The sequence below is a fragment of the Nycticebus coucang genome, chromosome 6 (assembly GCF_027406575.1).
Source record: "Nycticebus coucang isolate mNycCou1 chromosome 6, mNycCou1.pri, whole genome shotgun sequence".
Taxonomy (NCBI): Eukaryota; Metazoa; Chordata; class Mammalia; order Primates; family Lorisidae; genus Nycticebus; species Nycticebus coucang.
Genome location: NC_069785.1, coordinates 262,179 through 277,082, shown reverse-complemented (window position 1 = coordinate 277,082; position 14,904 = coordinate 262,179). Strand labels below are relative to the sequence as shown.

The window sequence follows — 14,904 nt, the reverse complement described above, 5'->3', positions numbered from 1 at the left end:
GAGTCTGGCTCTGCTTGAGCTGGTAAGGAGCACCTGATTTTGAGGAACCCACCCAGCACAGCTTCGCCTCTCAAAATCCTTGAGTTACCTCTGTTTTCTAAGAACAGTTCTGATGAATACCATTTTTTCAATCAAGCTGATCCTCTCTTCCTATCCTCCTCTCCTGTTATTCAGTATTTTTCTGTTATTACCCCTTCACTTTTTTCTTTTTCTTTTACTTTACTATTTCCTTCTTTTTTTTTGACATTCTTTCTTTTCCTCTTCTTTCTTCCTAGTTACTCTTTACTCTTCTCCTCATTTTGTCCTCTTATCAAGTGGCCTCTTCATCACCTAACCTGTGAGGCAAGATAATTTGAAGCCAAGGAGGAAGGAAGAAAGAAAAAGGAGCACCAGGAGGTGAACAAGAAGTAAGAATATATGAGGAAGCACCAATATAAAAAGCCAAAATAGAGCACCTATTTCAAAGGACCATGAGGCAGGTTTTACAGAAGACTCCTCCTGTAAAGAATTAATGGATTTGATCAAAGGGGTATTTAAAACGTGGACAATAAAGACAATAAAGGGAATGGATGAGAAAATAGAAAAAAGAACCAAAAGTCAGGTGAGACAAATGTAGAATATAGTACAAATAGGGCAGACTTTAGGGAAATGAATGAGACAATCAAGGAATGCAAATATGCAGTAGAAAGTAACAAAAATAGATTAGGCCATGCAGAAGAAAGAACGTCAGAGCTAGAGGATAAAGCATTCAAGTTAACCCAAATAGTTACTGAGGTAGAATAGAAGAGTAAGAAAGCAGAGCAGGCACTTTGAGAACCATGAGAATCCATGAAGTGTTCAAACATATGAATAATAGGGATACCTGAAAGGGAAGAAGATAGTCCCAGATATTGTCCCAAAGTATGGAAGCTCTACTGGAGACTATCATAAGTGAAAACAAATTTTACTAAAGATCCTGACAAACTTCTTTCAGATGGATATCAAACCATGGGTCATCTCAACTCAAACAGAGCCTCTTCAGGACACATTGAAATGAACTTGTTCAAAGTCAGGATGAAAGAAAACTTTCTACAAGCAGCCAGGAGTAAGTGTCAACTGATGTACAGGGCCAGAGCCATTAGGTAGACTGCAGACGTTTCACCTGAAACTTTCCAAGGCAGAAGAGCATGGTCATCCACCTTCAACATTCTTAAACACAACAATTTACAACATATAATTCTGTATCCTGCTAAATTAAACTGGAAAATTGAAGACAGATCAAATCTTTTGAAGATATACAAACACTGAGGAAATTCACCACTACAAAACCAGCTCTACAGGAAATAATTAGACCCTTTCTCAACACTGAACACCAAAACTGCCCACCACCAAAGTAAACACAGAGAAGCTAAAGGCCACAACATAAGATCCATGATGGCACCAAGGATAAAACTACAAAACAGATGTTCCCATAACAAGAGTAATAAAATTCTAAGACACATTAATACCCTTAATAAATGTCAGTGGATTGAATTCGCCACTGAAGAGGCCCAGGCTGGCTATTGGATAACAAAATGATAAGATATCCATATGCTCTCTCAAGGAGGCACAGCTACCCTTGGGGGAATAATGAAGACTCAGGGTTAAGGTATAGAAAACAGTATTTCAAGCAAATGGAAATGAGAAGAAAGGAGGGGTTGCAATATTGTTCTCAGATACAAGTGGATTCAAAGCAACTATAGTTAAGAAAGACCAAGTTGGACACTTCATACTGATCAAAGGAACAATACAAAAGACATTTCAATTTTAAAATTTATGTACCTAACTTAAATGCTTCTGATCTATGAAATGGAACTTGAAGGGTCTGAGCAATATGATATCCCATAACACCACAACAGCTGGGGACTTTAACCCCCCTGATAAAGAAGGGGACTGGTACTCTAAAAAGGAAGTAAACAAAGATAGAAGGGACTTAAAATGTGACCCTAGAACAAATGGGATAAATAGAAATATACAGAACACACCATCCCAAAGCAAAAGAATATACATTTTTCTCATTTAGCCCATGGAACATACTCCAAATAGATCACATTCTATAACTCAAACCACAGCAAAATTAAACAAATAGAAATTATACCTTGTGTCTTCTCAAGGCAAGGCAAAAAAGGTGAACTCAACTCCAACAAAAATGTTCATCCACATACAGAGGCATGGAAATTAAACAACCTTATGCTAAATGATAGTTGGATTCAGGAAGAGAGAAAATAAGAAATCGTCAAATTCCTCAAACCTAACAACAATGAAGACACAAGTTACTGAAACCTGTAACTGCAAAAGCAGTCTTGAGAGGAAAATTTATCTCAGTAGATGCCTACATTTGAAAAACAGAGACTAAATCAAAATACTTACAAACCATCTTATGGAATAGGAAAAAGAAGAACAATCTAATACTAAAGTCAGCATAGGAAAAGAAATAAACAGAAGTAAATCAGAGATTAATGAAATGGAACACACACACACACAAATTCAGAATATTTATGAAACAAAAAGTTGTTTTTTTTAAGAAATAAAATAGATTAGCCAGACTAACTAGAAACAGAAAAGTAAAATCTCTAGTAACCTCATTCAGAAAGAATAAAGGGGAAATAACAGATGCAATAGATATACAAGAGATTATCTCTGAATACTAGAAGAAAATCTATGTGCAGAAATTTTATAATGCAGAGGAAATGAATCAATACTTGGAATCACCCCCTTTCTGTAGACTTAATCATGAAGAACTAAATCTCCTGAACAGACCAATTTCAAGCACTGACATCAAAGAAACAATAAAAAAACTCCCAGGAATAAAATGCACTAGTCCAGATGGCTTCATTCCAGAATCCTATCAAAACTTCAAAGAAAAGCTTATATCCATACTGCAGAAACTGTTCCAAAAATTGACAAGGAAAGAACCTTCCCCAATATGTTCTACAAAGGAAACATGTCCCTGATGCCAAAACCAGGAAAAGACCCAACTAAAAGGGATAACTTCAGAATAATTTCACTCATGGATATAGATGCAAAAATTCCCAATGAAATCCTAGACATTAGTTTCTATCTTCTCATTAAAAAAGCCATACAACATGATTAAGTAGGTTTCATCCTAGGGATGCAAGGCTGGTTTAATGCATGCAAGTCCAGAAACATAATTCACCATATCCACAGAAGCAAAAGGAAAGACCATATGACCCTCTCAATAGATGCACAGAAGCATTTAATAAAATTCAGCACGTTTTACTAATTAGAACTCTGATAAATATAGGCATAGCTGGCACACATTTCTTGAACTGATCAAAGCCATCTATGACAAACCCACAGCTAATATACTGAATGGAATACAAAAGAAAGCTTTTCCACTAAGAACTGGAAAAAGTCAATGCTGTCTTCTCTGACCACTACTGTTCAACATAGTGTTGGAAGTTCTATCTGATACAAACAGGCAAGAGAAGGAAATAAAGGGCATCCAAACGGGGGGCAGAAGAAGTCAAACTCTCCCTCTTCACCAATGATATGATGTTATATTTAGAAAAAACCCAAAGATTCAACCCCACGACTCCTGCAGGTAATAAAAATAAATAAAGTATAATATCATGATATAAATCAACGTCCACAAATCAGTAGCCTTTGTATATGCCAATAGCAGCCAAGAAGAGAAGCTAATTAAGGACACAATTCCCTTCACAGTAGCTTCAAAGAAAATGAAATACCTGGTCATACACATAACAAAACAGGTGAAGGACCTCTATAAAGAATATCATGAAATCCTAAGAAAATAAATTGTAGAAGGTACTAACAATTGCAAAAACATACCATGCTCCTAGCTGGGTAGAATCAAATTGTTAAAATGTCTATACTTCTCAAAGCAATCTACAGGGGCAATGAAATCCCCACTAAAATTTCAGCATCATACTTTCAAGATTTGGAAAAAGTAATTCTTCAGTTTGTATAGAACCAGAAGAAATCCCAATAGCTAAGGACATTTTTAGTAAGAAAAATAAAGCTTGGGGCATCAGCCTACTAGACTTTAGGCTATAAAGCCATAGTGATCAAAAGAGCATGGTACTGGCACAAAAATAGAGACATAGACATCTGGAACAGAGTAGAAAACCTTGAGATGCAAGTATCATCTTACAGCCACCTAATGTTTGATGAACCAAACAAGAACATACACTAGGGGACAGAATCCCTATTCAATAAATTGTACTGGGTGAACTGGATAACCACATGTAAAAGAATGAAACTGGACCTGCAAGTTTCTCCACTCATGAAAACTGATTCAAGATGGATAAAAGATTTAAAACCAAGGCATGAAACAAAAATTTTTGAAGAAAGTATAGGCAAAACACCCAAAGTTATAGACCTGGGGAAAGGCTTCATGAAAAAGACCTCAGTGGCAAATGCAACTACAACAAAAATAAACGAGTGGGACTTAACTAAACTGAATAACTTCTGTACAGCTACGTAGACAATACCCAAAGCAAACAGACAACCATCAGAAGGGGGAAAGATATCTATACATTATGAATCAGACCAAAGCTTGATAACTAGGATCTATAGAGAACTCATATTAATCAATATATAAAAGAGCCATCAATCCCCTATGTCAATGGGCAATAGAGATTAATAGAACCTTCTCTAAAGAAGATAGGTGAATGGCTAACAGACTTGCAAAAATGCTCATCATCTCTAGTTATCAAGGACAAGCAAATGAAAACTACCCAGGGATGTGAACCAATCCCAGTTAGAAGGGCCCATTCACAAAATCTCAAAGCTGCAAATGCTGGCATGGATGTGGAGAGAAGGGAACCATTTTACACTACTGATGGGACTGCAAACTAATACAATCTTTTTGGAAGGAAATATGGAGAATCCTCAATGAATTCAAACTAGACCTCCCATTTGATCCTGCAATCCATTACTGGGCATCTACACAGAAGGAAAAAATCATTTTATCATAAGGACATTTGCAGTAGACTGTTCATTTCAGTTCAGTTTACACTTAACAAATTGTTGAAACAGCCTAAATGCCCACCAACCCAGGAATGGATTAACAAGCTGTGGTATATGTATACCATGAAATACTATTCAGCCACTAAAAAAGATGGAGACTTTACATCTTTTGTGTTAACCTGGATGGAGGTGGAACACATTCTTCTTAGTAAAGCATCAGAAGAATGGAGAAGAAAGAATCCAATGCAATCAATTCTGATATGAGGACAAATGATGACCTAGTATTGTGGAGGGTGGAGAATGGGGGAAAGGGGAGAGGGAAGGAGATAGAGTGATGGGGGATCATCGCATATGACACATCTCTTGGGGGCAGTACGCAATTATAAGAGGGATTTCACCTAACAAATGTAATCAGTATACCCTGGTTCTTTGTACACTCAATGAATCCCCAACAATAAAAAATAATAATAACCTCATGATCTGTGACAGTGAAAAGCTTTCCCTCAAGACATTTCACAAAGACATCTATCTAATTACTTCTCCTTATCATCATAATTACTCTGTACTTATAAACTTCTTTCTATTTTTTTATAGACATGGTTGATGTGTATTCATTTGGCCTTTATTTCCTTTCTTATTTCAAAGTATGAGTGGGTACAAATGTGTTTGTTAACTGGATTGGTTTTGCAAAGATTGAGTCCTGGCGAAAGGTGTGCCCATCACCCAAATAGTGCTTACTGTACCCATTAGGAAGCTCTTTTACCTTCCCACTTACAGCCTCCCTTCTTGATGATTTTACCTGAATTTTATGTTCCTCTGTGCAACCCTGTGCTCATCAGTTAGTTCTAATTTAATAGTGAGTTCATGTGGTCTTTTTTTTCATGTTCCTGAGGTACTTTGGAGAATGGTCTCCAGTTCCATCCATAATATTTCATTTCTTTAACTGTTTCTTTTCTTTTAGAGCTGCTGAGTGAAATTAGTATCAGAATTGACTTTTAAATGTCTCACTGCTGACACCTCAGGGACATCCGTTCATCCTATACTATTCCCCCCACATGGAAAATCTAATAAGGCCTCCTGGGGTCACCCTCATTGAAACGCCAGTGGAGGTTCTAACCCCAGAAATATTTTTCTGCAGTGGGAGCCCTCAATAACCCCTCTACCAAACCAGTACGAAAGCCATGAGCGATCCCAATTTCAGCGAGGCTGGGATTCTTGAGGAATGTCCCTTCTGTCAGCAGACATCTGGGTAATTGTGGTACTAACCTTCCCACATTCCCTTACTGTGCTTGTGTAACACCGTCAGACCCAACACCTGCACTCTACACTGGTGGGGCCTCTCCGCCTTGGCATCTGTCCACTGCATTGGATGTTGTGAGCTGGTTGCTTAGACACTGACCGCCGTGGGGTCTTGTCCTCTCACTTAGGAAGGTGCCTCCCTCTGTCCCTGAGGTCCAGGAGTTGTGTCGTCTTGCTTGCTGACGAGGGGCACTTTCAGTTCTGTGTTCTGTGCTGCACTGTGGATACAAGAGAAATTTTTAAAATAGATTTACTGACTTAGTCCAAAGTGTTCACAATTAACGTCCATTTGGGGACAATATAAAGTGACGGGAAGCTCCTCTCTCTCTTTTGTGCAGGGAGGTTTTTGGTTATTTGCTCAAATACATCCAATTCAGAAATGTCGGAACAAAACACAGAATCAGAAATCCAGAGATATTCCCCAGAGGAAACTGTTACATAGAGAGGAAACCACCACCCAGAGCAGACACCAGGGCTGAGCCCCCGTCCCCCACCCCCAGCACCTGCCCTGGGTGACTCCTCGCCTGTGTCCCGGGCGCCCCCTAGCGGCCACACTCCGCAGGAGGTTTGTGTATGGGCTCCCACTTCCTTCCCCTCACTGTGTCTGTCCTTTGCGCAGAAATACACCGCGGTATCCTCGGGTCTCAGGCTGTTCATTCGCAGACTCAGAGTGTTCTTGCCGTTGTCTCTGGAGATGGTGAATCGGCCCTTCACAGAGTCTGGGTAGTATGTGCTACCACCATTACCACTGATTGCTGAGACCCATTCCAGTCCCTTGCCTTCAGCCTGGCGAACCCAGTGCATCCCGAAGCTGCTGAATGTGAATCCAGAGGCTGCGCAGGAGAGTTCGAGGGAGCCCCCAGGCCTGACCAAGCCTCCCCCAGACTCCACCAGCTTCATCTCACACTGGACACCTGAAAACACAGAGACACCTGGTTAGACACCTCCACACACACCCTCTGTTCTCTCTCTCACATACACTCACACACTCCGAGTCTCCAGTTCTCCATGAATCACCTTGTAACAGAGCAACCAGGAGAAGCCAGCTCAGCCCAGACTCCATGGTGCGTCGTCTGTGTTCAGTCCTGAGCAGCGAGTGGGCAGACCTGGGAGTCCCGGGACTGGGGCTCCTCTCCCAGAGCTGCAGGGTCAGGGCTGGGCTGGTTTTCATGAGAAGAGGGAGGCCATATTTGCATGTCGTTCTGCAAAATCAGAGGTCTGGGTGGGACCCTGAGAGAGGGCTGGGCCAGAGCAGGTGTGAGTGTGCTGGGGCAGGAATATGACAGGGTAATTCTTGTGAAAATATAAATTCTTATTATGAGCTTGTAATGTGATAATCTTAGCATCCATCATTGTATTTCCTGTTTACACGTAGACATGGATCATGTGTTGTTCGTGTCCTGATTGTTCCGTGTTACAAATGTGAGACTCACATGGAAAGTCTCTGAGATGTGTACAGTATTTCCCATCTTGTCAGAGTGACTTTTTTGGTATCTGAGCATGAAGTCCTCAGCACTAAACTTCCCTGACCCTTGAACCTACTCCAGGATAAAGTTGGGCCTGCCTATTTAGGTTTGAATAATTCTGTAATGGGAACATTTGTAATTCTGCCACTTTGAGACTTTACCCCCAAATGGAGAGGATTAGGTTTAATGGAGTTGAATTTATAGGGATTTGGGACATTTTATTCTCTGTCACTTCTTCTTTCTCAGTATTTTATTATTTTTGTAATTGCTTGAATGAGGTATAATTCATATAAACCACATATTTAAAGTGTATAAGTTATAAATATTGGCATATCCATAATCATTATAAAGATAGTGAACAAATCAATACCTTTAACCTTATCTTCCGTTCTTCTATATTTCCCTCTTTCCTTTTTCCTTCTTTATTAATTCCCTAAGCAAATATTCATTGTTCATATACTACTTTAGATTAGTTTTCATTTTGTAAAATTCATATAAATGGAATAATATAGATTTTATGCTTGTTACTTTTGCTTCTAGACTGAGGACATATGCTTGCAAATATATCCATATCATGGCATGTACAAAACAGTCAAAAATTCTACTGAGGGTAGTATTCCACTGCGGAAATTTAATGTAATCATTAAGCTGTTAACCAATATGTAACTCTTACATTTTCAGGGTCTAACTAGTATATATGTCATTCATCTTCAAGTTGTACATAGGTGAGAAGCAGTTTCTTGTTTTTATTTTTAAAACAACAACACAAAAACTGTAGAGAAACAATGTGGGAAACCTTCCTTAATACTTCAGATAATTGAAGTTATAGAACCAACGACAAATTTGACACGTGGGGAGAGACATGTTCTTGCAGGAGTAAACAAGGCCAGTGGGTTATCTGATCTGGGGCAGAGTCTGCCACATACAGTGTAGGGTGTGAGAGGATGAAGCTCTGAATGTGTCTTTCACTGCTGGAAGCTGAGTGTGGTAAAGGCTTGATGGTGGGGAATTCTCTGGTGTCACATGCTCAAAGGGGTTTCTAACCTCTTATCTCTTCCCTTTGGAAAAAGGACAGTCACAAAAGTCTCCCTTTCACCAAAATTTACTGTGGGAGAGAGAGACAGAGAGCACACACTTCTGAAATGGATTTTGACTCACCTATTTTATTACCATTATAAACTTAAAAATTTTATTTTCAATAAAATCATCAATATGGCATCCAGGGGGCACAGCAGACCTGATAGGAACTGAGAAGGACACAGTGGTCCCCACCAAAGTTTTGATCAGAGCCAAAACTTCCCAGTGGAATAAAGGCCTTGATCTGCAGGGAAGGGAATCAAATTTGGAAGCTGAGGACCCTGATGGAGAAACACTGGGGTTGTGAGATAGAACAATAAATACTAATAGGAGACACTCTGTCCAGGAGGAGATGTAGGAGGACATGGACCATCAGCTCAACTGGAGCAGAGGCAGCAACACCTGGAAGGCAGCACCCAGACCCTGGTCTGATGCCTGCCTAGAAATACAGCTCAGGAGTAGGTCAGAGACTCTTACTTTAGTCCAAATCCTTCCACACCATGACAATTGTCAGGTAAGTTTCACACTGGAATGAGTGTGGAAGAGCTGGAACAGACAGAGCCTCTGCAGGAGAGCATAGGGGACAACATGAAGCCAAGCAGAGAACAGAGACAAGGTGTCACTGGAAAAATCTGAAGTCTCTGATGGGCACAGAACGAACAGATTCAACTCTGGTCAACACTGAAAATACAGACTTCAGAGGTACCTCTGAGGAGGTTCAGAAAAACTGTAGACTAAGTGTCCAGCAAAGATGTGATATGAGAAACTACAGGCAGAAAATGGATCCAATAAACTAACAAGGCAACATCAGCTGTCCAACACAACCTATCTGGTTATCGACATGTATGTAAGATACATCCGAGAGAAAGACCAAAGGATTCATAGACAAAACATCTGAATATGACAGAGCACTTAGAGCTATCTAATTGCTGAGCATATTTCGTAAAATCTCTACATGAAAACATGGGAAGAGCACAAGGTTGGACAGTGACTCTGCTGACAGATGGAAACATTAATATCAGACGGAGTTTCATACAGTCAGAAGCACTGTGCTCTGCAATAGAAGGAGCCTTGTGCACACTCAGCAGTTGGCTTGGCTCAGCCTGCAAGTGAAGTCAAGGCTTGAAAAAATGTCATTGGAAGTCATGCAAACCAAATTGCAAAGACAAAACGGAGTGAAAAAAACAGGAATGATGGGCGGCGCCTGTGGGTGAAAGGAGTAGGGCGCCGGCCCCCTATGCCAGAGACGGCTGGCTCAAACCCAGTACTGGCCAAAAACTGCAAAAAACCAAAACCAAAAACAAAAAACCCAAAAAAACAAAAACCAAAAAACAAAACAAACAAAAAAAACCCAGGAGTGATTATAAAACATATAACATAGATGTGTTTCAAAGTGAACTGTGAACACAGCTTCTGGCTTTCAAGACAACATATTGAATTACTAAACACACGTATTTTGGTAAAAAGTGTTCAATCCACATTCATCCAACCACGAAGTTTTCCTCAAAAATTCAGTATATTTGAGATAGATTCAGGTAAATATGTGGCAACACTTTACTCTCCTCACATATGCAACAATAAAGAAAAAAAAAACATGTCAGGGGTAGAGGGATTGGATTATCACCTGCGTCTCTGAGGAATGTAATATTTAGAAATAAATTCAAGTGTTCTGATTCTCAGCCCACAATCAGACCCTCACTGTCAGCAGAGGGGGCAGTCTGAGCTCCCTGCACATGGGGCAGCACCTGATACAGGGAGTGAGGTTTGGGGTCTCTGCAGGCTCTGAGGTGGGCAGGGTCAGCTCCTGCCTCAGACACAGCAGTCAGGGAAGTCTCTGCTCTTTCTCTTGGTCAGGGTAGCATCTGTGTCCAGAAATGGCCAAACTTACTCTATTCAAGAACTCTGCACATGGGGAGGCTGAGGCAAGAGAATCAGTTTAGCTCAAGTGTTTGAGGTTGCTGTGAGCTGTAACACCATAGCACTCTACCAAGGGCAACATAGTGGGACTCTGTCTCAAAAAAAAAAAAAAAAAAAAAAAAAAAACCAGAAAAAGAAAGAAAGAAGGATAAGAACTCTGCGAATGGACAGAAACCAATGGATATTGGAACCAATTCATCTCATACTACATTTAACAATACATCAGTCAATGAAAACTCTGAACAGGAGAAAATCAAGACAAAATGCACCTGAGGTGAATGTGGAAATTGTGGTTTTACTATGCCAATACCCTTCAAAGTGATCATGGACCTTCCTTCATTTCTAACATACTCAACAAGCATGCAAAGAATTACAAATTAGCTGAAACATACATTCCTCTTGAGACTGCACTGGTGAGACAAACTGATGAGATAAATCATGCTTTACAAAGACACATTGTCAAAATATGTCCAGGAACTTATTTGACTGGAGATGAGATGTGGCCAGTTGCCCTGCTGTGGGTTAGAGTGGCTCCCAAAGGCAAGCTAACTTTGAGCCCCTTTAGAATATTACATTGGAGGCCATTCCTGTTTCCTGCTTTGGTGCAACAAACAACCGATACATCGGTAGGTTTACTGTTGCCAAATATATTACCACTTCGATCACTGTACTGACCTCCGTTCACAAGTCTGCTTCCAGTAGTACCACACCTGTCACAGATTTGGCCATACCTCCTCTTTGGACACAAGGCTGAGTGACCTGCAGATGTGAACAAAACAAGGGCCTAAAGATATACCCATGACTGGGAACTGAGACCATTTAAGGTGCTACTCTTGTCCCCACTCCTCAGTTAAATTCTCTGGTTAAAGTTCTGGACACAGCACACTCAGGTCTACCAGGCACATGCAGCAGAGTCCTGCCATCTCTGGAAGCAGGAAGACCGTAGGATCAGGAGCTCTGGGAGGACCTGATGCTGGTCTGTTATGAAGAGGATAAATGACACAGAAATGACTAATGTGATCTCTCTTTCATAAGAAAGTGTGAGTAATTATAAACTGGTTTCATAAAAGTACTGAGTACATTGGGTACATTTCCTGCCATTCTTGAGATACTTTACTAAGAAGAATATGTTCCAGCTCCATCCATGTAAACATTAAAGAGGTAAATTCTCCATCTTTTTTTAATGCTGCATAGTATTCCAAGGTGTACATATATCCCAACTTATTAATCCATTCATGGGTCCATGGGCACTTGGGGTTCTTCCATGACTTGGCAATTATGAACTGAGCTACAATGAACAATCTGGTGCAATTATCTTTGTTGCAAAGTGATTTTTGGTCTTTTAGATATTCACTTAGTAGAGGAATTGCAGGATCAAACAGCAGGTCTACTTTTAGATCCATGAGTAATCTCTAAACTTCTTTCTAAAAGGGACATATTAGCTTTCATTCCCACCAGCAGTGCAGAAGTGTTCAACTATAGCCCAGGATGAAGGAGAGAAGTGTAGGGGGAGGGCAGAGGAGGGGAGAGGTTTGATAGAGGGAAGGTAAATGGTAGGACCACACCTATGGAGTATATTGCAAGGATACAAGTCAAATCTATCAAGTATAGAACATAAATGTCTTAACAGAATAATTAAGTAAATGAGGTGAAAGCTGTATTAATTAGTTTGATGTAAGCACTCAAAATTGTATAAAAAATCAACACATTTTGCCCCATAAATACATAAATGTGTTCATTACCTATGTGTATATGACTTAATAAAAGTAAAAAAGAATAAATAAAAAAGAAATGATCAATGTAACTCTCCACTTGGAGGCCCCATGATTCTCTTTACTCAGGCTGTGTGATGTTCCTGATAGGGTGAAGCATAGAGATAACTTAAGTCTTTCAGAATACCCTGTCTGTCAGAAAATAATAAAATAAAAAATCAATAAAAATAAATAAAATATAAATAATAAAATTATAAATCAATACATTGTACCTCACAAATGCGTAAATTCATAATTCATTACCTATGTGTATATGACTTAATAAAAGGGAAAAAAAAATAAATAAAAAAGAAATGACCAATGTAACTCTCCACTTTGAGGCCCCATAGGCTGTGTGATGTTCTTGATAGGATGAAGCAGAGAGATAACCTAAGTCTGTCAGAATAACCTGATGATTGAGGGGCAGAGCAAGATGGCAGACTGGAAGGATCATTGGACGGAGCTCTTTTAGTACAACTGGGGATTCCAAGAAATCCACGCTGTAGCTGGCTGGAGATCCTGCTTGGAGCTTTGGCTCAGGGTGTGTACTGAGCTGTTGATGTACTGGATATAGTGCACGAACTGCAGCGGTGGAGTTCTGACATACTAGGCAAGTTTTTGCAGGTTGGTGGCAACAACTACCCCCTCTGCTGATGTCCAGGACATGAGGAAACCTTTTTCGAGTTTGCAGTTTTCAGGGGGAAATCTTGTGTTTAATAGACAGCTTGGAAGAATGGGTACACCCTCAGAGTGTACAGTAGATTGCAGCATTGGTTGGAGTGGACTTGCCATCAGTTTGGCAGCGGTTGAGACAGCCATACTGGGAAGGTCTCAGTAGCCAGGTGGCCATTGTGGGAAGGCTGGGAGAAGGTCTTGAGGGTGGGCCTTTTACTAGGGCCCTAAGACACGACCTTCTTAGTTTCACCTGCTGTGATCAGAACTTCACTAATGACAGGTCTCAGGGACTCCTGCACCCCACAGGAGCTGTTGGCAGTGGACACGGTGAGACTTGCCTCTGTAGGATTCTGGAGAGCTTTAAGATCCCAACCTGGTGAGATCTGAATGCTCAGGAGATGATCAGGTGATGACGGTGAAAAATTAAGGTGGGAAACTGGTCTATGCCTGGAAATTTGAGGGAGCTGACCAGTGGTGTTGTCCATCCCCTCATGGTACAGCGCCACCTGGTGTCGTTGCAGTCAATTCTAACACATACATAGTGCTACTAAAGTAGGACCCTTCTGCTATATGTATATACTTTTATATATGTACATTTATAATTATTTTTAAATTTTTTAAATGTTTTCTTTTTTCTTGTAGTTATTAGTGTTGTTTTCTTTATTTTTCTTCTTATATTTGTTGCTGAGGTTGCTTATTATTGGTTATCAGAGCTTTCTTTTTAATTTTGATTGATTGATTTATTTATTTTGCTAATTTCTTTGGTTGGATCTTTTCTAAACTTTCATTTTTCCTCTTGTCAAGAGCAAGGGATCCTGCTTTTTGTGCTTACAGTATTTTAGCCTTATCTATTGTCTATTCCTATATCACTCCAGTACATTTTCTCTTTGGATAGAGATTCTTCTACCTGTCTCATCTCTCCCACATAAGTCACTTCTGCAACAGTTACAAAATCCCCTCCATTTTTTTTGTCTTTCTCATTTATTTCTTTATTCCTCTTCCTTCTCTCTCCTTTATTTGATGTAACAGTATTTTTTTTTAACTCCAAAGTGTCAACCTTGTTTTATTATCTTCCTGGAAAACTAGACAATCCACCAACCCAGGAGGTGATGGGTGGGCTTAATCCTCTTCCTCATCATCTGCAGCTCCAGCCCCACCCTGCCCTTTCTTGGCGTTCTTCCTCTTCACTCGGCCAGGGCGGCCTCCCCCATAGGGAGAGCGGAGGGAGAAGTCAATGTGCTTCTGGGAGTCCAGGCGAAGAATGAAGGATGGGATGTTCACCACCTGCTTGCGGACTCTGATATGGCGCTGGCGGATGAGCACGCGACCATGGTGGATGGACTTGGCCAGGCCCAGCTTAAAGACCTGGGTCTGCAGGCGCCTCTCTAAGAAGTCCTCTATCTTCAGGCCCAGGATGTAATCCAGCTTCATCTTGCCCTCATCCAGCACCCCAATGCGGACAAGTCTCCGCAGCAAGGCATTACCTTCAAACAGACGCCGAGGGTCCTTCTCGTCCAGCGTCAGCAGCTCCCGGGCGGCCTTGCGGATCTTGGCCAAGGTAAACTTGACCCTCCAGACCTCACGTTTGTTCCGGAGCCCATACTCGCAGATCAGCTTCAGCTCTTGGTCGAGGTGGGATTTTTCGAAGGGTCTGCGCAGGGTCACATAAGTTTTGCGACAAACCCAGCTCCGGGCCACTGGCATGTTTGGTGCTGCTTATCCGTCTGCAAACACAAGATCCGGGTAAC

At 40.7% G+C, this 14,904-nt stretch overlaps 1 protein-coding gene and 1 gene segment (V, D, J or C); both read right to left on the bottom strand.

The window, feature by feature from the left end:
• Window positions 1–6,528: 6,528 nt before the first annotated feature.
• On the bottom strand, window positions 6,529–7,435 carry LOC128587710 (immunoglobulin heavy variable 3-23-like). The segment is given in 2 exon segments: window positions 6,529–7,184; window positions 7,288–7,435. Coding segments are annotated over 2 exon segments (702 nt in total).
• Window positions 7,436–14,187: 6,752 nt separating this feature from the next.
• On the bottom strand, window positions 14,188–14,904 carry LOC128587767 (40S ribosomal protein S9-like). Its single transcript, XM_053594130.1, has one exon. The coding sequence runs from the start codon at window positions 14,858–14,860 to the stop codon at window positions 14,276–14,278; it is 585 nt and encodes a 194-aa protein (XP_053450105.1). The 5' UTR covers window positions 14,861–14,904; the 3' UTR covers window positions 14,188–14,275.

Bases quoted from the DNA above. Each gene is read 5' to 3' on its own strand.
- LOC128587767 (XM_053594130.1), bottom strand. From the start codon at position 14,860: ATGCCAGTGGCCCGGAGCTGGGTTTGTCGCAAAACTTATGTGACCCTG.